The 20,098-nt window shown below is 37.4% G+C and overlaps 3 protein-coding genes across 4 annotated transcripts; 2 read left to right on the top strand and 1 right to left on the bottom strand.

The window, feature by feature from the left end:
• Nucleotides 1-1,633: 1,633 nt before the first annotated feature.
• On the top strand, nt 1,634-6,502 carry epor (erythropoietin receptor). Its single transcript, XM_060891856.1, has 8 exons — nt 1,634-1,738; nt 1,871-2,006; nt 2,650-2,822; nt 2,900-3,051; nt 3,600-3,753; nt 3,843-3,924; nt 4,086-4,173; nt 4,430-6,502. The coding sequence occupies exons 1-8, from the start codon at nt 1,651-1,653 to the stop codon at nt 5,177-5,179; spliced, it is 1,623 nt and encodes a 540-aa protein (XP_060747839.1). The 5' UTR covers nt 1,634-1,650; the 3' UTR covers nt 5,180-6,502.
• A 732-nt stretch (nt 6,503-7,234) lies between these two features.
• swsap1 (SWIM-type zinc finger 7 associated protein 1) lies at nt 7,235-9,604 on the bottom strand. Of its 2 annotated transcripts, XM_060892558.1 has the most exons (3): nt 9,473-9,604; nt 8,997-9,215; nt 7,235-8,436 (listed from the first exon to the last, which is right to left on the bottom strand). In XM_060892558.1, the coding sequence occupies exons 1-3, from the start codon at nt 9,473-9,475 to the stop codon at nt 7,858-7,860; spliced, it is 801 nt and encodes a 266-aa protein (XP_060748541.1). In that variant the 5' UTR covers nt 9,476-9,604; the 3' UTR covers nt 7,235-7,857. The 2 variants fall into 2 exon arrangements, with proteins under 2 accessions (XP_060748541.1, XP_060748540.1); XM_060892557.1 differs by having other exon boundaries at nt 8,997-9,586.
• znf653 (zinc finger protein 653) lies at nt 9,566-18,570 on the top strand. Its single transcript, XM_060892556.1, has 10 exons — nt 9,566-9,985; nt 10,069-10,106; nt 11,060-11,350; nt 11,610-12,124; nt 12,343-12,523; nt 12,707-12,782; nt 13,035-13,146; nt 14,639-14,753; nt 15,298-15,397; nt 16,169-18,570. Exons 1-10 carry the CDS (start codon nt 9,690-9,692, stop codon nt 16,344-16,346), a joined length of 1,902 nt encoding a protein of 633 aa, XP_060748539.1. The 5' UTR covers nt 9,566-9,689; the 3' UTR covers nt 16,347-18,570.
• Nucleotides 18,571-20,098: the final 1,528 nt, after the last annotated feature.

Below are 20,098 nucleotides of genomic sequence, written 5' to 3' on the forward strand. Positions count from 1 at the left end.
GTACAGTGGGCCACTGATAACATCTGATTTACGACTGTATACCACATGGCTGCCATGCTGTGTTTTATCTAAACACCCAGAAAAGTGCACATGACAACAGGAGCTTCCTGCAGCATGTTTTCTTGGTAGCCACCGGTAATCCACAACCTCCTGAGGCACATAAAAACAAGACACAATTGTTCTCCGCACCATAAATTTCGAAACTACATTTCTGTCAGTCCAGTAGCTAAAACAAAGTCTGGTCTTCTGACAAATTCAAACAACAGAAGTTCATCCATCAACTACTGATTGTAGTGTTCCAGATTTATAACATACTTATTTAACATGACCTATTTTTTTCTTGTAAAATGTGAGAATTCCTGTGGCAAAAATCAACCACAGGAGTAGTAGAAAGATCAGAATTAATATCAAGTGAGGAGTTCTGGGGTGTATTTCCAGGGGTGCATCTCAAAGGTTTTCAGTGTGGTTGAGGTCAGAGCTCTGTACAGGAAACTTGTGTTATTCGACATCAACAGGTTGTATGCTACAGCATGCAAAGACTGATTGTAAAATTATGGTTTAAAACAATAAAAGATTTGAAAGTTAATATTATGAACTGTTATTATTATTCTTTTTTTAATTATTATTATTATTTACTTGTTTTTTATTTTTTTATATTTTGTTTTTATACAATTCCTAGGAAATTCGTTTGTTTAATCTGTAATATAATAGTGTAGGAAAACCCTTGTTAAGGCAAACAATATACTCAAAAATACTTACATAAAAACATTATACATTATAGATTGCTTGGTCATTTGCGTACTCTTGGACAGAAACTGAAGCCAATCAATTAATTACCAGTTTAGGAGGGTTATGTTAGAGCAAAGCAAACACAAGTTGAATATGAATTTGAATAAGCCTGGGTCTGTTCCTGACTGAACTGCATGGTGCTCATGTGCTCATGAACTCAGCAGATTTCATTTTTAACATGGGTTTCAGTACAAAAAAAGTTGATGTGGTTTAACAATAAGATGGATTCCTGCACTGTTGGGGTGGGAAAGCTGGCTCCATCTCACTTTATCTATGCGTTAAGGACGCACTCGGACAGGCGATAACGCGCAATGAGCGCAAAACAAGCGCGCCTGATACATGCTGATAAGTAGACCGGTTACAGACCAGTGCGGCTCTTGCACTGTGTACACCCTGTACTCACTCTCACTCACACTCTCCTTGCACTGTATCTGAGCCTCCCAGTATCCATGCTCACTAATTCACCTATACACCTGTACATTTGGTGTTTATTTATAGCTCATAAATAGTTCAATCACCACATTTCTTTTAATGGAAACGATTGTTCTCTATACAGCAGTGCGTAAAACCATCACGTGCTTTTTTTGCCGCCAACACAGACTGTATAAGATTAAGCTAAGCCCCGCCCACTTCGACCAAAAAACTTTAAAGCCCCGCCTCCCTATTAGTGTAAAAACAAACAAACATTTCAGTGTTCAGAGTAAACATTTGAGTTGCGCGTATTTGCGCCTTTATCTGACACGACGCACACGCGGTGGTGGTATCTCAGGGACAAGCTGTACAACACGACAGACATCTGTAACACGTAATTATGCAGAGGAACAGACAGCGACATTGCTTTTGTTCTACACGACCTAAAAAATGTCCAATGACAGGATAAACATACTGGTGTTGTGCGCGCTTTCTTTGGCTTTAGTCGCGTACGCGGGGGAAACTTTTGAAAGCAAAGGTAGGGCGCGATTTGATCTATTCATTAGTTATTCAGCTGTAATGTTGTGTATAGACGTAGTGCATAACTTTGTTTTATGCATCGTCGTTCATATAATGATAACATAATGTTGGTTCAAATGTAATTTCACAGTTGCTCAGTTGCTTCGTGATGAGAAAGAGAACATTAAATGCTTTACGGAGACGCTGAGGGACTTCACCTGTTTCTGGGAAGAGGAGAGGAAAAATAGTTACAGTCAACAACCATTCACCTTCATTTATCAATACCAGTAAGTATGGCTGAGTTTGGAAATGTAAAAGAATTATTATTCATACTTTTTACTTTCTACATGCCAACAATCAATCAATCAATCAGTCAATTAGTCTATCTATCTATCTATCTGTCTGTCTGTCTGTCTGTCTGTCTGTCTGTCTATCTATTTATTTGTGGGGTCCAAAAGTCTGAGAGCACACGTGCAAATTCGTTCATTTTGCTTTTTTCTTTTTAAATTTGAGCAAAATCATGATTTCATGAAATTTACATGAATTCACATGCTTTTCAGTGTTGCTTAGTATTTGGTATTTTCCCTTTTTGCTTTAATGTCAGTTTGCACTTGAGCTGTCATGGACTCAAGTTTTGCAATGAACTGAAGCGATTTTAGATCAAATGCACATTTTGAATACATTTTGTAGAAATCTTTAACAGGTTGAAACATTGTTTTTTTTTTATTTAGATATATTTTTATTATTTTAATTATATATATATATATATATATATATATATATATATATATATATATATATATATATATATATATAACACACCTATTTCAGTGTGGTCTCAGACCTTTGGACTGCACTGTGTGTACAGATAGATATGGATTCTGTGTGGTATGACTGAGAACATGAACTTAATAAGCTTTTTGTGTTTAGGAATGAGAACAGCAGTGGGTGTGCTGTATCTGAACTGCTTATACATGGGGCTAGTGGAAAAAAGCTGTTCCTCTGCAATATTCCCAAAACTCAAAATTTCGTTTCCCTCAAGCTACGTGTGTTTCGGGGAGGTAGAGAACTTTATAACCGCACCCTCTTCATTGACCAAGCTGGTAAGTTTACAGAGCTCCAATAGATAATTTCTGTTTTACAGGAGCTAACCAAGTTAAGTTTGTCCTCTTTTTTTCAGTTCTATTGAATCCTCCTACTAACCTGACTGTGGTAAGCACAGGGAAACAAGGGGAACTGCTGGTGAGCTGGCTGCCTCCTCCCGTGAAGTACGTTGATGACAGCTTAATGTACGAGATCAGATATGTGGCAAAAGGGATTCCTATGAGGAAGGTAAACATAACAGTGCTCAGCTTTTGAACATTTCCTCTCAAGAATGCATTTTGATACTGAAAGTATTAAAAACCTAGTACATTAGTCTGACTTACTGCCATCATATCTTGAACCATGCAAAGTCAAGTGAAAATTGCAATATTTGATATCACTGAATTGTTACAGTACAATATGATGCTATTTGATTAAGGCACTGATGGACATCCAACTTTGTTGAGACTCTGGGATTATTGTAAAGTTATGGGTAAATCACCTGACTTGTCTTGTATAATGCTTACATGTCAGTTTAAAATAGTTATTATTTTAAATTCTTTCATCAACACACCAGTTGTTGATCAAAGCATCTCTCCAAATCATCAGATTCAAACAAACAAAATCTTAATGGCCCTAAAGCTGTTTAATAATACTAAAACTTGGGGTGTCCAGCCTTCCACTAATAAATCTGTTTCTTATTCTGCCTGAGATATTTACTATAAACACAGACACCACTACCATTAATATGGCTTATAAAGGCGAGGAGTACACCATAAATCTTTTTTATGTTTCAGGAAATAGTGAAAATCAGCACAAAACTCACGCTGCGTGGCCTTCAACCAAGCAGCAAATACAAGGTGTTGGTCCGTGTCAAACCTGATGGCATCAGTTATGATGGTTACTGGAGTCCTTGGTCAGAGCCTGAGTTTGGGACTACACCCCCAAGTGGTAAACATTATATGAGTGCTGTTTATTCATTTATGGATGAATGAATTTAGTGTTACAATAGTGACCATACTTCTATTCTTCATCACTAGACCCCCTAATTGTGCTACTGGTTCTCATCATCTTTGCGATCCTCTTCCTGCTGTCTCTCACTGTGCTTCTGACCCAGCACAAGTAAGCAAAATACAGTAATATACAATATAAACTTTATTTTCATGAACAACACAAGTAGTACTGTTTTATAATAAAAGCACAACACAGAATCTACATTTGAGTGACACTATAAAAGAGGAACAAGTGGAGTCTTATGGAGAATTTGTGTGACTCATCAACAGATTCCTGCTGAAGAAACTGTGGCCTGACATCCCTTCTCCTGAGCACAAATTCCCAGGCCTCTTCACAGTCTACAAAGGAGACTTCCAGGTAGAGCTGTAGTGAATTTGTATTGCAGAATACTCATGAAATACTGAAATAACAAAGCACAGACATGTCCTTTAAGTTATGTCTAGCCAAGGAAGTCTGTTTTGCTTGAATTCATTTCCTTTTTCTATCCTCATATAAGCAAATTATAGAATCAATAACTGTTTTAACAGCATTCTTTTTTTTTGTTGTTGAAACAAATGAGCTCAGAAAGGACCTTCAGAGAACTCTGCATTAACCATTTTGATTGTACCCTCAGAAATGGCTTGGCTACAGTAGTGAAAGCAGTTGGCCAGTTCATGTGTGCACAGAGGAGCTTCCTTCATCTCTAGAGGTGCTGTCCGAAGTAAGTTTAGCACCACCACTGACAAGTCACGCATCTTACCAGATGCCAGAATCAACCCCTAAAACAGCTGATGTCCTGAGAGAAGAACCACAGGCCACAGAAGAAGCAGACAATCAATTTATGACACAGCACGTGCATGCAGATTTGACAGACGGATGGCAAGAATCTCCAAATAGCCACTGGTTGATGGAGCAGCTGAGGACATTTCAGAAGCATCCGGAGGTCCTCTCCCATTCATCACTACTTGAGTCACAAGAGACATATGTTACCCTCAACCAGAACTCCCAGAATGCCCAGGGAGAAATGCAAAGCGTTGATAGCTTTGAGGAGTCATCCCCCCTTCAGGTCCTCTTTGCTAGTAAAGGGTCCTCCTTGATGGCTGCCTCAGATTCTGATATCGGCTCCCTCCCGCAAAGTTCCGGGTCAGGAAGACTTTCATCACAGTCAAGTCTTGAATATTCAAACAACACATGGCCTCCCAAAGGGCCAGGATATACCTACATGGCTGTGGCAGACTCAGGAGTCTCCATTGACTACAGTCCAATGAGCTTCAGCAGAATAACAGACATGGGTAATGGCACCACCTTTGCCAATGAGTACAAAAATTATATTCCTGGACACAAGCAACCTCATAATGGTCAATCCATCCAGTACGGATATTGATCAAAAATCCTTGCGGAAAATAAAACAAAAAACAATTTCAAAACCAATATCGTGCTTTTGGGAGTCATGAAAAACACTGGAGTTCGAACCAGGATGACTAAACTGCTTCATTTCAAACTTTCAGGATGACAGTGCAATGATTGTGGAATGTAAAAATCTCATAGAGACCGACAAGAGTCTTACCTGGATTAATTAAATAAGCTAACATTGTCTTTTGTACTACAGTTTTTTTTGTTAGATCTGGCAGCTGTTGATGTTTAAAATATTTTTGTGCAGAACACCAAATACTGCCTTTAGCCTTTAAAAATATTTGTTGTAAATGGTGGCTGGTTTTCAACTCCTAAATATTGTGTCCATCCACTTTGTGTCTGTTGGTTACCCATACGATTGTAAGGGTTGTAATATTAATAGCTGTTGTAAAAATGTAGATAATTGCTCAACTGCCATTAAATGGGTTGTAAAAGAAGAAGAAAAAAACTTATTTTTATACAGATCATGTGCATCATATTTTTCAGTTATGAAAACAAATACCAAAAACAACAATCTTCTTTGCAATTGCATACGTAAAACATGGTGCTTTCTTTAAATTTGCAATAATATGGTACAGAAACACAGGTATTATTAATCTATAATTTTTTTTGTACAAAAAGGTTCTAAAGAAAAGTTCTAAAACTGTTTACTAGGGCAGATGAAATATCACTAAATATTATAAATATACACGTTATTTGTGTATTATAGTAATTATTGGATTTTTACTTTCCATTAGACTACAAATTCCAGAAGAATCTGTCAGTCACTTTCAATCATCATAACAGAAAACCTACATTTAAAGCAAAAAACCTGACAAACGACCTTTGAAAATTTGTATTTTGTGTATCACACACTATTTTAGTCATAAGAAACGTCATGTAAGTAATAAATATATCGCTTCTGTTACAGTTTGTCACTTTTTTAAAATTAGTATTTGCAACTTTTCAAAATATATGACAAGTCTGTATAATGCAGTAACACTTAACATCAAACAATATCATTTATAGATTAATAAATATCAGATTAATTAGAACTGTAGCACCCAATCATCTGGCATGTTTTTGAAATTTTATTGTTGACAGCAAAAACTACATGTGAAGAAATATTGTTTTTAAGGCTTTTTTGGTTCTTTTGTGAGTTTTTACATTTGTGTAATAAAAGAGCATTTAATTGTACTTGTTAACCTTGCTTATATAAACTCTTCCAAAAACCCTTTTGTTAAAATGTTTTGAAACAGTTAAATGCAAGCAGCCGTACCTTTTCATACAAAATAAAAAAATTAATTGTTCATAAGCATGTTTTATGTTTGATTGAGGTCACTGTATCATAAATGATTAAGATATATTAAATGTAAAGACAAATTTCCACAAATTATACGAGTTCTATAGCTATATTTCACTCAATTGTGCCTAAACACACACACACACACACACACACACACACACACACACACACTCACCTACTGTTCCAACATCTAATTTCCTCAACAGTTGCTAAAAAAAACCCCCAAAATATACAATATTTTAGCTTTAAATGTCATCAATTTGCTAGCTTTAGAATAATTAAACAATTAAAATTCAATAGACTGAAAACACAGAATGATTTTATAAAGTAAAAAAAATGCAAGTTGTAGACAAAGTTGTTTGAGAGTTCATCCTCTATTTTTGTCAAGCTGAGAGTCGTCAGAAAATGTGATGTCATTTCCGGTAAAAGAACACAGTAAACAGTGCTCCCTGGTTTTTGTGGTACATTGTGGGTTTTTTTAAGAGAGCAAACATTTTAGAGCGCCAAAAGGATTTTGGAAATGAGGAAGATGTTAAAATGCTCAATGCCTTGACTAGTGAACTAGGGGATTGACAGACACACCCATGAACAATTACATATGACATCTTTATTTGTGGTTAATCAGAATCACTTAATTGCCAACAGGTGTATGAGTCAACTTTAATGTGAGTTTGTGAATGGTTCAGTCGAAGCCCAGTCACATGCCCAAACTTGTGCACACTTAAACATCCAAGATATTTTTATTTTCTTTCCCCAACATTCTATTCACCTTTCACTTGCATTTTGTTGGCTGCTATAACACATTAAAAGGTGGGAAAAAAATTACATGGATTTATCCTGATTTAATTTTTTTTATTAACAAAACAGCAATTTTAAAAGAGGGTGTAGAAATTTGATATCCATTGTATGTAAACCATGAATACAGTAGTGTTTCATATTTAAAAAATGTTAAAAATAAGTTATTTTACATTTAAATACTTCATAAAAACATATCTATATACCAAAGGATTTTTTAAACGATTTACAATTTTACAATCTTAAAGTTTAAGTATGTCCATTTCTCCCAGAATGACAAGACACACACACACACACATACACACACACACACTCATTGTAACATAGATTATCACATCATGCTGTCACCCAGGCATAGTCTGTGTTTTCTGAACAACCAGATATATCCTAATTAATTGAAATCTTTATCTAGGCACAATTTAATTCGGTTCATTAGTAAAACTATGAAAATCCATACTTTATTTTTCCACTTTACAAGGATTTATTTGGTACACTGAGTCTGAGTGTGCAGCACAAATGTCTTTTAATATCCAAAATTAAAATGTAATAAACAAGTGTAATGTAACTAGTCACTTTTCATCCTTACAGTCAGAGTTTTTTAACTGTGAGGTCTCCTCTTTCAGTGCACTTTCTGGCCTGAACTCCAGTGTGCCATTATGCTTCATCACCACATGCCAATGCAAACCCAAACATTTCTCTCCATTAGCGTAGCCATCGACTAGGAGTCCCTGACCAGAGAGATACAGCAGCCACTCTTTTTGTGCTTCTCCGCTATTTATAACTTTGCATAAGCTGCACCTCACCTGCAGGTAGCGCTCCAGGACAGAGAGGATAGAATCCGGTGCAAATGTGTCATTTCCTCGTCCTTCCCACTCAGGCTGATAGGACACAATGACCCTGCATGCCAGTTGCTGGCTTTGTTCACTTCTGGTCTCGAGAAAAGCAGCTGTGTCATGCAGGAGGGCTACAATGTGAGCAGTTGCACTCTGACAATTTTGCTGTGGCCTGTCCTTAACACACAAGTATCGCTCCACTCCATCTAAGATTAGCAAAGAAGGAAGTGGTGCAGTCTCAGGCACCAGCTCATGAAGGGACGCCACATCCTCCAACAACTCCTCCAACGTCTTGGGATACACAAACCTGATTTTCTGCAAGATGAGAACATTAAACGAAAATCCAACTTAAATGGCTTGGATATCAATATGATTTTTTTTCTTTGCTGTAAAAATTCCTTTAAACAACAATATGGTCCATTTTTCTTTTGGACAATGATTACCTACATGATCCACAGTGTTGTATTCAACTACCTGCCGACAGTGACACTAGTGGGAATTCATCTCTAGCTAAAGAGCGAGAGTGATGCAGCAGCTCTTTAGTCCTTTAGTCCAATCAGCGTCCAAGTTATCAAAATCACCCATTTTATGGCTGGCATGTTGTTGTATCCAAAATAAATGAATAGCACGTTTTATACTTCCATATATGGTCACAAACACATTCCAAACACCAAAATTTCCATTTATGGTCAATAAAGGACCAGAAACCATATTGGTAAAAAAAAAAAAAAAAAAAAAAAAAAACCACAAATATTTTATTTATTTATTTATAAGCACACTGTAATTAGTTCAGTGGATATGAATTTCCTGAATGCAGACTAAAGCAATGTTATAATCCTAAATATGATATTATTTTAAACCCAAGTTCAAGTTACCTTCAGACTGTCAGGCTTCAGAGATGCGAATGAATCTTGCACAGTTACTGGGAGGCTCTGAATTTGATTTTGTGTAAAAAACAGGACTCTGAATCCAAATTCTGAAGCTGCTGTAATAGCTGTAAGGAATAACAGCGACTTGTTGATGTTTTCATCTCCCACCACTAAAGTGCTGCTCTCAGGTTGAACAGAGACTTTTATTTCCCCTGATTCGTGCAGCTGTGAACCATAACGTTGGAAAACAACATTCAGTATATCCACCATGGTTATTTTACAAACATATATAGGCTATAAATACAGTATATACGCCTCTTTAGCTCCTGAGCTAGTTTTTTTTTTTTTAGAAAGCTATGAAGCAGCATATTAGCAAAACTGGCTAAGTTTTGGCGCCTAGTACTTAGCACCGCCCACTTCACTGTGATTTGACAGTAAAAAATAAACTCTTCATTCCGATTAGATGTTCAATGCGTCAATACCATGTAGCGTCACCGTTGTCTGTATATCAATATCTTTTCGTCGTCAAATAACCGTTTATGTTTTATAAAAATTTCGGTATTCAAATTACAACGACGCAAATTACTATTTCCTATTCTGGACGAAAAAAAATACACTCCCTTTAAAGGTGCATTCGTACTTCCGTTCAGCTCAAATCCCTTTAAGAAAAACCACAACAACTCAACAGCTGATGTAAAGATGGCGGCTGTGTGCTCAGGAATAGCTGCTAGTCTTGGCTCGAAAGATTCCGGGAATGAAATTCATGCTATTTTACGGCGGTGTAGGGGTCGCCCCAGGCTGTCGGACACAGACCGAGCTCGAAGACGACTCGAATCCAGGAAAAAGTACGATGTTCGACGTGTTTACCTCGGAGAATCACACAAGGTCTGGAGCGACCTGAGACAGAGAACTTGCATGAGCGACGCCGGACTCGCAGAGTATTTAATTCTGTTGAATTCAGCTTACGGAGAAAGATACCAACAGAAGCACTGCGTGTATGTGCAACATTTCCCCCATTAATGGCAAAATTTTCCGTTAAAAAAACAACACTATTATAATTTTGTTCTTTTATTTGCAGGAAAAACTTTCCAGAACTTTGCAGAAATCAGAAAAAAGGTAGTGTCATCGTTCCTCGAGGCTTATTTTGTTTGTATGAACAATCTAGGCAGGATCAGATTCATTTAATTACAAATTAAACCAGGGATGAATTAAATCCACACGATTACACTGTTAACATTACATTAGGTGAAAATGTTGTCAAGTTCTTCCTTGGTGCAGCAGAACTCTGTTCTCTCTGGGCGTGTGACCTTGGGGTAGTTCAGTACAACCAGTTGTCCTTTTCTCCTCCCTTTGGTAACTTGATACAGTCATCCAAGCTTCCACTTTTCAACATCGGAACTATCTCGTGACTCTACTGCAACTATCTTCTGTCAGATCTTCCCCCTCCTGCCACCTCTGACTTTGTAAGAGGATTTATTAAGAATATTTTTCATTTCACTCCATCACTCAGTGTCTACTCTCCCTCCACTGGCTTCCTACCTGTTTTAGAATTAATTTGCTGATGCTTGCATACAAAGCCAAAAACAGAGCAGCGGTCACCTACATGAAGGCATTTGTTACTTGCTGCTTTGCACCAGGTTCCTTTAGAGCCTGTAGCATGGCTCAGTTTGACCCACCATCCCTCAAGGTACAGGGTAGACATGCATCGAGACACTTCTGTGTGCAAACGGACTCTTTTCAGTTAAAGATTTTAGCCTAACACCTAGCACATGAATGTCTAAGTGAGAGAGAGAGAGTGTGTGTGTGTAGGTGTGTGTGTGCTGGCTTCTGTGATGTAACCTGAAGGAGTGTGAGTGTGTGTGTGTGCGAGCGTGTGTGTGCACAAGTGCATGTACCAACTTCTCTCTAACAGAATTTTAGCTTGATGGTATAAATAGACCCTTGACTATTGAACTAGCATATGGGAATCTTTCTGATGGACTACAAAGTGCTTCTGTTCACTCTGGATAAGTGTTTCAGTTAAATGCTATAAATGTACGTGAATATCTTTTTTTTTTCCTTTCATTTAGGCAAGAAGCTGGTCGCCACAAGCTTACACAGCTTGGTGAGCTGGTATCAGCAACACTGCCTGATATGTTCTCATGAGCCTGAGCTGCGGTCTGTTGAGCCAATGCTGGGTCAGTCCACTACGGTTCTTTGGCAGTGTGATGCTGAGCATTCATTCATACAGCACATTTCATGGCCTGTGGGCGGCAGTAGTGAGACTGACGAGGACAACAACAATGCTGAGTCAGGGCCAGAGAACAAGACAGCTGTCCAGACTAAAGCAACAGCTGTGAGCAATCAAAGGACATTAGCAGGTGTGGTTAAATGAGTAATCATAAATCATAGAAAGCCTGGCTTTGTCTGAAGCACTGCAGAATGTGGACAATGAAGAATACTTGAAATGTTCTGACACTTTTGTATTCATTAATTCTTTTATTTTCTGTAGATATTTGCGATATTATTATTCTTTAAATGTTTTAAAACTGGAATCCTGTAATTGTATATAATCTTATAATTACCATGAAGTAGCTGTGCTGTCAGTACTTGGCTGTGTAATGCACATGATCTGTCCAGATCCAGAAGATGAGCTGGAGAGTGCCACAGCAGAGGTTTCCAAAGTGGCTCAACAGATGTCCTCCACCGTTTTCAGTCAGCTGCCAGAATCCCACAGTGAAGCTGGCGCATCCTCACCCCCCCTTGGGGACCAGGTCATGTGGGAAACGGAAGCAGAACGAGAACATGAGTTGGCCATGGCTGACTGTGAAAATGAAGAAAGAGATGACTTTCCTTTGGTGGAGGAGAGCAATTCAAAGCCTGAAGTTTTAGGATGTCATGAAACTGGGACAGATGGTTATGAATGTGTGGTGGTCACAGCGGCTTTAATGGAAAGCCTGCATGAACCGGACGGAGCCAGTCATTTGATGGGGGGCATAGAAGCGAATGGAGCACAACCAGTCTCGAGTAGTATAACCAACACGCCCACAGCAGCCACTCCGGTACAAGCAGAGCTCTATGAAACGCAGGCACTGCAGAACATGGTGGGCAGCTGTAAGCTAACAGACCAACATGCTGCACTGCAGGGCTCACAGGTAGGCCACTCTGGAGATATGTCAATGGCGAATTACAGAAAATCGTAAAGTGTAAGGCCTGTTTTACATTGCACACAAACATAACATTATCGTAGTGTTGGTCAGTAGTTCATTTATAAGTTTAAGTGCAAATCCAATTGTATTTTATTTTGTTTATTTATTTTTTATCTATCTACCTTGGTTCCTTCCCTGATTCAAATTCACTTCTCTCTCTCTAGCTGATCATAATCACAGGATCCAGTTACGAAGCGATGACATCCGAAGGCATTCAGCTCAATGTGGGTGGCGGAGATGTGGAGGGGGTCACATGCACAGTGATCGAGGGGATGTCTTACAATCAGTTGGTCCAGTCGGAAGCAATAGTCCAGAACACTGTCTCGCATACAGATACCATGACGGGTACAAAAGAGATGCAATGTGCTTTAATTATTATAAAAGCACTGCGACTGGGTCTCATCTTTGAAATATAACTCTTACAAAATACTTCATATCCGTGTGTTCATTCAAAAATAAGCTGAGCACTTTGTCATTGTAAAAATGTGGTAATTTAATATGTTGGGTTGTTTTTTTGGTTTTTTTCAGACCTGAGTGAGAAGCAGCTGTTGGAGCCTAGTGGAGAATCCCACAGTCAGAAAGATGTTCAGTGCTCTTTTAGCAGGTCTGTGTGAATCTACAGAGAAACATTTGTGTAGTTATACAACAGAGAGATTTCTGAGTCATTCCCTTCATGACCATGAAACTTAGAATACACATGTTTTTGGTCTTCCTTGTTGTTAATATTAGTGATCTAACCTTTTCCTAGTGATTATGCTATCTTTAAGGCCTGTTGCCGTGGCGTCACTGCCCATGTCTTTTGAAAATGCGTGCTTTATGGATGAAAATCGTGTATGTGTATGGATGCAATGTTCAGGTCTAAGAGGAGTCGTCAAGGTCCAGTTATTGAAGCAGATGGCATGCTGAAAATGTTCCACTGTCCATACGAGGGCTGCAGCCAGGTGTACGTGGCCCTCAGCAGCTACCAGGTAAGTACAACCAACACTGCTGTGGTGCTGCACATAATAAATGGGCAGCTAGAGACTTGCTTAAACACTTCTTATGACCGTTACAACTAATCGGGTCATGTGATGAATTTCTTAAATCCTTAAATCTTTGCTGCCTTCACATGCTTACAGGAATGAGAAGTACCTTGGGCACTGGGGAAAAGCAAAGTTGTAATTCCTGGATAATAAACAGTCACTTTGAATCATTGTGTAACTTGATTGTATGGACTAACCATTCATGGTTCATAGTTCATGGTTAGTCCATACTTAAAATGGAAATCTGTTTGGTTTGCCCTTTAAGGCCAGGCAGATGGTGTACAAACATGATTTTTCCATTTGGATTTAATTGTAGTTTGATTTATTGTTTAATGTCTGTTGCCTGCCATCATGTTGAATTTGCAGAACAAGAAGTCCATTTAATTTCAAAAATGTTTACCCAAAAAACATTAGTTCCCTCTCATTAGTGAGCACATGGGTGTGAACCTGCTATCTGAGATAACTGGCTGTTCTACAGTAAACTCAAATTATTGGACTGGCAAGGCAGATTGATTTGTTTTTGCTGTAGACTGAAGACCTTTGGGTTTGAGATCAAATAATGAGCAGAAATTTTATAATTTCAGATTTTGTTTCTTGGTATTTATATGTAGAAGTGTTAAATAGCGGTGTTTTAACCAGACCACCAAATTATTAGGTGAATAATATTGGAACATGTAACTAACAGATGTTTTTAAGTTACCCAGGTGTGTTCTGTTCGATTGATTGATTGTTTAAACAATGAATAGCTGTGAGCATTTACTTCTTACTTTAAGGCCTTAGTCTTACCCAAGATGGCATTTGTTTTAAAAATTGGATAAGCCAACATAACTGCTTACAGGAGTGAAGCAAGCCATTTTGAAGCTAGGAAAAAGACAGAAAATCGGAGGCATTGCAAATATTACAATTTGTCCTGGAAAAAATACACTAAGGAAATAACAGCTTTACTAAACAACAGAAAACCTGAGAAATTAAAAACTGAGGAAGAGGCCGTGGAAAAAATTTGGAAGAGCGCCACAAAAGACGAATCCAACAACATGCTGATGTCAATGAGTCACAGGTCGGATGTAGTTATTGCACGCAAGGGTTATGCAACCAAATATTGAGTGTTATTCACTTCCATTTACATTGGTCTGCTCCTAAATTTTGCTTGTGGTCTGATACAAAAGCGTGTAGATTTAAATACCAGGAAGTAAAACCTGGTCTCTACTTTCTTTTCAAGGTTTGAATTTCAAACCCAAATGTCCTGATGTATCAACAACAAATGCTGTGATCTTGTAGTTTCAGAGGGGGCTGTAAGTTCATTTTAGGACTTTTATTTAACAGTACCATGAGATGCACCAATTCATGAGATGCACATGAGATGCACCAATTCAGTTTGTTTTTCTTTGTCAAATAAAAGGCTGTAAATGGATTTGATCTGTTGGTCTGTCTTTTGTAGAACCACGTAAACCTGGTACACCGGAAAGGCAGGACAAAAGTGTGTCAACATCCTGGTTGCGGGAAGAAATTTTACCTGTCTAACCATCTACATCGCCATATGATTATTCACTCTGGTAGACGAATTTACACTCCTTCTGCTTATGTTTGGATTCACGTATCTCAAAATTTAGCGTGTGGATATGATTTAGACAATATATTTCAACAAAATGAGTAGTGCTCATATCAGCTGGAAAGATCCAAATTTCTGTCTGCTAGCCCAATATTTGCATATCATAAGCATATACCACAGCTCATCTACTCTGAATTTACATTAAACACACCCTGATTTATACAGGTGCATGTGGAGAACTGTGGGGGGGTAAAAGTATATAGCAGAAGGGGAACTTTTACTGTTTATTTGTCTTTTACTGATGTTACTTATGCTATTTATGTTGCTATAATGTTTAAGCAGATGTACAGTATATTTATCTTAATTTAACAAGCAGTACTCGGATCAGCTCATATTTACATGCATTCCATACAGATGTGAAGTTGATCATACAAATGTTCCAAAGATTAAATTAAAGAATAGGAACATTAGAACATGAGTATTCTCGTTTTATGATGACTGTTCGATCAATAAGGTAAATAATCCTGTTTTTTTTTTTTGTTTTCCAGGTGTACGAGACTTCATCTGCGAGACCTGTGGCAAGTCTTTTAAACGCAAGAACCATTTAGAGGTGCACAGGCGCACACACACAGGAGAAACGCCTTTACAGTGAGTGTAACCCGATCTCTTTCTAAAACCTGTTGAGTTTAATCTGTTCGGTTTATTGTCCAGACTTAGTCAGTCATACAAGCACTAAACGTAATCGGTATAACGTCCATGTACATATTACAGAACTAAAGACTGTGTGTCAAATCTTTAGATCTTTAATGCTGATTCAATTTAGTCGATTTAAATAAAATATGGTTGTTCATTATCTGGAATCTAAAAGTTTTCTTATAACAATTACTCAGGATATCAGCTGATTTGAACTGTGAAACCTGTACGTCACTTTAAAATCACAGTGACCTCATGTTCTATGGTATGTTTTTCATCTCTTAAGTCAACATAACATGACATGACGTCTATAAAATCAGATCTTGTACTGATCTAGTGTTTCAGGTCAGTATTGTCATGATACTCACACTTTCCATGGGTGTTTTTTTTTTTTCTTTCTTTCTTTCCCTAAAAGACAAACGAAACCTGATCAGTAAGCTATGATGTCCAACAGCCCTTATAGATCTTACCAAAACAATCTTTAGTATGTACGCCAGCTACAAAGTTATCTGTGCTGTCTTATCAGCTCATAGGGGGTTGCTGACTCCATAGGTTTGATAGAATTTTACTGGTTGAAATGATGCAATTAATCTAATTTATTCAATACTGTTTTTTACTACACTAAAAATACAACATCGTAACACCAATATTAATAATTCATTACTAAATTATCTTGCATGCCATCTATCTGAACCAGTATGAAAAATAGTGGCCTTATCCTTGCAGGTGTGAGATCTGTGGTTATCAGTGTCGACAGCGGGCTTCACTCAACTGGCATATGAAGAAACACTCCTCTGAGGCACACTTCAACTACACATGCGAGCACTGCGGCAAGCGCTTTGAGAAACTCGACAGTGTCAAGTTCCATAAGCTCAAAAGCCACCCTGACAGACAAAACACTTGAAAGGATTTGTAGCGAGGAGGCAAAATGGATATTTAATAAAATGTATGGTGGGTTGAATGCATGGCCTGTAGACTGGGCTCTGAGTAAGTGTACAAGCAGGAGAAGATAAAGAACCCTTGAAGAAAAGGCCTAAACAAAATAGTGGTTTAATGAGGCCCATCTCAGCAGAAGTTAAAGCTATGTGTGTGCTAGTTGAGGCGTAATTATATTGTGTATGCTGTGCAGGTCACAGCTTTAAGTCACCAGGTTATGGTGTTAAATGGTTCTTAAATGTCTTATTGAAGTATTGTTTACAAAATGTTTATATGTTCATATTCTACTCCAAATCCTCATTTTAAACCTTATCAAATGTGCTTCATTCATTAGTATTTTAAAACACATTCTAAGTGTGTTGAGAAATCCTTCCCAGCAACATCTTTTAGGTGAGCTTACTGTAGGTGCACTGGGGGTAGAGTGTAGAAATGACCACTATAGAATTTATGATGAATTCTTTTATGAAATATTGCAGCTTCAAATGTTTATTTATGAACATGTAACTTTTGGGTCATAAAATTCAAGGGCTAGTTGATGGCTAAGAAAGGATATACTGCTGCATGCCCATTGTTCTGCTTCAGTAGCCAGGATAAAGCGTTTATTGAAGACGACTGAATGTTCCAAAATGTTTATGCTGCTTATTGAACACTAGTTTACCTGTATCAAAAGGTAGACAAACTTAAAGGATTAGCTGTGTATCACCTTTGTGTCCAGGTTGACTACACAAGCTCCACCTCAGATCTGTTTTCATTTTATTGCATACGGAATCATTTCAGCTGTTTTTTTACAGATGATTTAAAAGAAATGGAGAGCATTTAGCACGTATGCATGTTGACCTGTGTTGTGTTGACAACTGAGACTAAAAAGAAATTTTTTTGTTCACACCACCACCATATATGCCAAAAATTGGAAGTAAAAAGGAAAAGCCACTATAATCACTGTAAATGTGATGGCTCTATAACGTTTGGTAGCATAACATTTGTTCGAAACCTGGCTACCTCTACCTGGAAGTAAAGCCTGTCTTTTAAGCTAGATAATGACTTCAATCTATGTTCGAATACAAAATCCACCGGATTACATTGATGTGCAGTTTTGACCTCAGTCTATGAGAACGGTAATAGTCTTGTTCACAATTACAGTAGAGGCTCAAAGCTGTGGTTTCCAAGAACGGTTTTATGGAATTTGTGGGGGTGCCAAATGTGCACTTATTATTATTATTATTATTACCTTACAGTGTCTCTATGTTTAAGCTCACAGTGGCACAAATGACATTTATATTTCAGAGAGTTGTTGTTGAGCTGGTGTTATTATTAATTGTGTTAACATGAAACTGATTGCATGTTATTCTGTTGAGGATTGATTCTTATTTTGTGAATAAGACATTATTGTGAATGAGACACATGCTCAGTGTGAATTGTGGAAAAAAATGGCAGACTTTTACAGCAATACCAACTAACAGTGAATCAAAGTTTGAGTCAATCATTTATCATAATTGGGTGTTTTTTTTTTTATGAACTGCTTTATTTATTATGTGTCTTTATAGAATAGATTTTTACAGACTGTTATCGAATATATTCAGTATATGCTAGCATTTTTTTTATATCTCTTAAGCTTCTGAAGGAAAGGCTTTTTTTTGTTTGTTTGTTTTTTTTCTCCCCCCTCCTTATTTTGAATGAAACCACTTTAGCAGTGGTACCTTATTTGTTTACCCTCCTAGATACACTGAGAAGAACAATGTGTGTGTGTTCAAGTTATTGGATGCCTCAAGCTTTTGTCAGTGATTCATTAGGTGTAAATACTGTAATTGGTGCCCCCTTAAAATGGTGATGCATTTACATATAATGTTTACAGCCCATTGTAAATGTTGTCCAGCAGGAAGCGCTTTAAAATTCTCACTTACCTGCTTAATGTCCTGAAACAGAACTGCAGTGTTGATCTTACAAGGAAGTGACTGTGTCACAGTGCTTCAATTCTCAGGGGAAAGAGTCACCAACTATTATATTTCTCGTTCCTTTTTCTGAAACCTTCAGCTTTTATAATCCAGCTCATTTGTGTCTGCTATATCTAAGCACTTTGAATTTACAATCATTGTGTTTAAAGGCCAAATGTGGAACAGTTCAATGCTGTAATTCTGGTATTTCTCTTCTGTAAGTTTCATTAAGATAGCAGTTTTACTATATGATGGTCATATTAAAACTGTTTATCGAATTACCGTCTATTCTGTTATATGATGTTTTGCTTGTACTTTCTCTGAAAAATGTTGACCAATGGCCCTTTTTTTAATGACTGGACTAAGCTACAGCTTAACCACTTTCATCGTGATCATCTGTCCTTACATGAACATAAATTCATAACGTGAGCCTAATACGGCATCTACCCAGACAAGTACACAAATTATTACGCCAAAGAATTTGCATGAATTCAAACTTATATGGTGCAGGTGTACTGATTTATAAATTATTATTCTTTCTTTATTTCATAGCATTGCTCAGAGATTTGAACTTCTTTAGAGTATTTCTATTTTGAAGAATAGAAAAAAAACGCCATTGAGTCCACTGTGATGTTATACATTTTTTTTGTTGCAAACGTCTTTCTTCTCTGGTGTTCTATTTACTTTTATAAGTTGAAGTCAATGATCAGGATTGCAGTCAGCCACACCTCGAAGTTAAATGAACCTGTAGAAAATAATGGACATAAATCGTCTATGTTCTCGTAATCTATTTTAAGCTTTCTTTGTTGGTCAGCTTTTGTATAAACTTTTTGTGGGTTATATCAAAGTAAAACCAGAGTTTCCAGTTTTGGGATTGTCTGCCAGCTTAAACACTGGACAGGAAACGGTTAATACTTTTAAAGATGCAGGATTATAATGCATTGTTCTGTATCCACCTGTCTTTAATAATAAATACAAAATTATATACAGTAACACTTTTTACAAATACGTAATACACCTCACTATTATCCTGGATGTCTTAAGCAAATAAGCAATAAAAGCTTAACCTAGTATTGAATATTAAATGCATTAACCTAATCTAAGTAAGACGTTAGATGGCCATAGACACAGCAATGTTGTGTACTGAATTTTTGTTATACTTAAATGAAAAGACTTTGAATATTTCATCCTGTTCAGTGTATTATAAACCCGCTCCCCTGCTCATTTGTTCAATTATCCAGTCAGTAAATAATGAGGCAGTGGAACAGTGAATTAAATCGTATCAAGTGCTTCAGTTAATGTTCACATCCAACAAGTGTTGGGGGAAAAATTTATCTGAGTTACTTTGACCTCAGGCTGGTTTAAGTGTTTAAGAAACTGCTGACTACCTGGGATTTTCATGCATGACCGTCTCTAGAGTGCACACACAAAGGTATACACAAAAACATCCAGTGAGTGAGGTGATGACAGTCACCAGGCTGGTTTAGAGTTATACTGGGTCAGAAGTAAACACTCTTACCAACAACATATCACTAATAGCCTAGATTCTTATTGAAAATCTCTCTCTCTCTCTCTCTCTCTCTCTCTCTCTCTCTCTACAATATATATATTGTGTGTGTGTGTGCAATGACATTTCATACTTTTTAGCGTTACTCTATTTAATAAAATTCTTTTCGATACCAGTATGAGTCATATGATGTGTACAAACACAAGCCTGTGCATTGCCATGGCCACCACCTTGATTCTCCCCCACATCTCAGGTGGGACTTTCTCTACAGGGAACAGGAAA

Source organism: Tachysurus vachellii, chromosome 18 (assembly GCF_030014155.1).
Source record: "Tachysurus vachellii isolate PV-2020 chromosome 18, HZAU_Pvac_v1, whole genome shotgun sequence".
Taxonomy (NCBI): Eukaryota; Metazoa; Chordata; class Actinopteri; order Siluriformes; family Bagridae; genus Tachysurus; species Tachysurus vachellii.